The 524-nt window shown below is 50.0% G+C and overlaps 1 protein-coding gene across 1 annotated transcript; it reads left to right on the top strand.

Moving 5' to 3' along the window:
* Positions 1–524, top strand: LOC123014973 (cuticle protein 63-like). Its single transcript, XM_044414328.1, has one exon. The coding sequence runs from the start codon at positions 67–69 to the stop codon at positions 442–444; it is 378 nt and encodes a 125-aa protein (XP_044270263.1). The 5' UTR covers positions 1–66; the 3' UTR covers positions 445–524.

Genomic DNA, 524 nt, shown 5'->3' with positions numbered 1-524 from the left:
CACCATCACCACCATATTAGTCTCCACCAACGCATCAGAAACATTCAACAACTGAACATCTTAAAAATGTTCAAAATAGTCGTTTTCTTCGTGTCCATTGCCTCCGCTCTCGCGAAACCCGGACTTCTTCACGGAGTGGCCGCTCCAACGGCCTTTAGTCAACAGACAAGACATGACATCATCCATCCCGGAGTCATCACCTACACCACCGCCCACGCCGCTCCGGTAGTCGCCGCAGCGCCTGTTGCAGTGGCCGCTCCTGCGGTCCAGGTTTCCAGCGCTGCTACTTCTCACCTCGATGTTCGCCGTCCTCTTGTGGCGGCCGCTCCGGTGGCTGTTGGAGTAGTTGGACATGCCGGAGGATTGGGATTAGGGGGTGTCGGACTGGGATTAGGAGTGGGATTTGGAGGACAAGGGCATGGAGTGCACGGATATGGGAAATAAGACATTTCAAAATTGATTTTCTTTCTTTTGTGAAATACTGATATTTTCTACTCAACGAATAAATTTTTTCGATATTTTAA

This window comes from Tribolium madens, unplaced genomic scaffold (assembly GCF_015345945.1).
Source record: "Tribolium madens isolate multiple individuals breed KSU strain unplaced genomic scaffold, Tmad_KSU_1.1 Scaffold_97;HRSCAF=244;Tcas5.2_LG3a, whole genome shotgun sequence".
In the NCBI taxonomy this organism is placed as follows: domain Eukaryota; kingdom Metazoa; phylum Arthropoda; class Insecta; order Coleoptera; family Tenebrionidae; genus Tribolium; species Tribolium madens.
The sequence above is the reverse complement of the archived record's forward strand: the minus strand, read 5'-3'. Positions and strand labels throughout refer to the sequence as shown.

Coding starts and splice junctions, on each gene's coding strand:
- LOC123014973 (XM_044414328.1), top strand. CDS start 67: ATGTTCAAAATAGTCGTTTTCTTCGTGTCCATTGCCTCCGCTCTCGCG.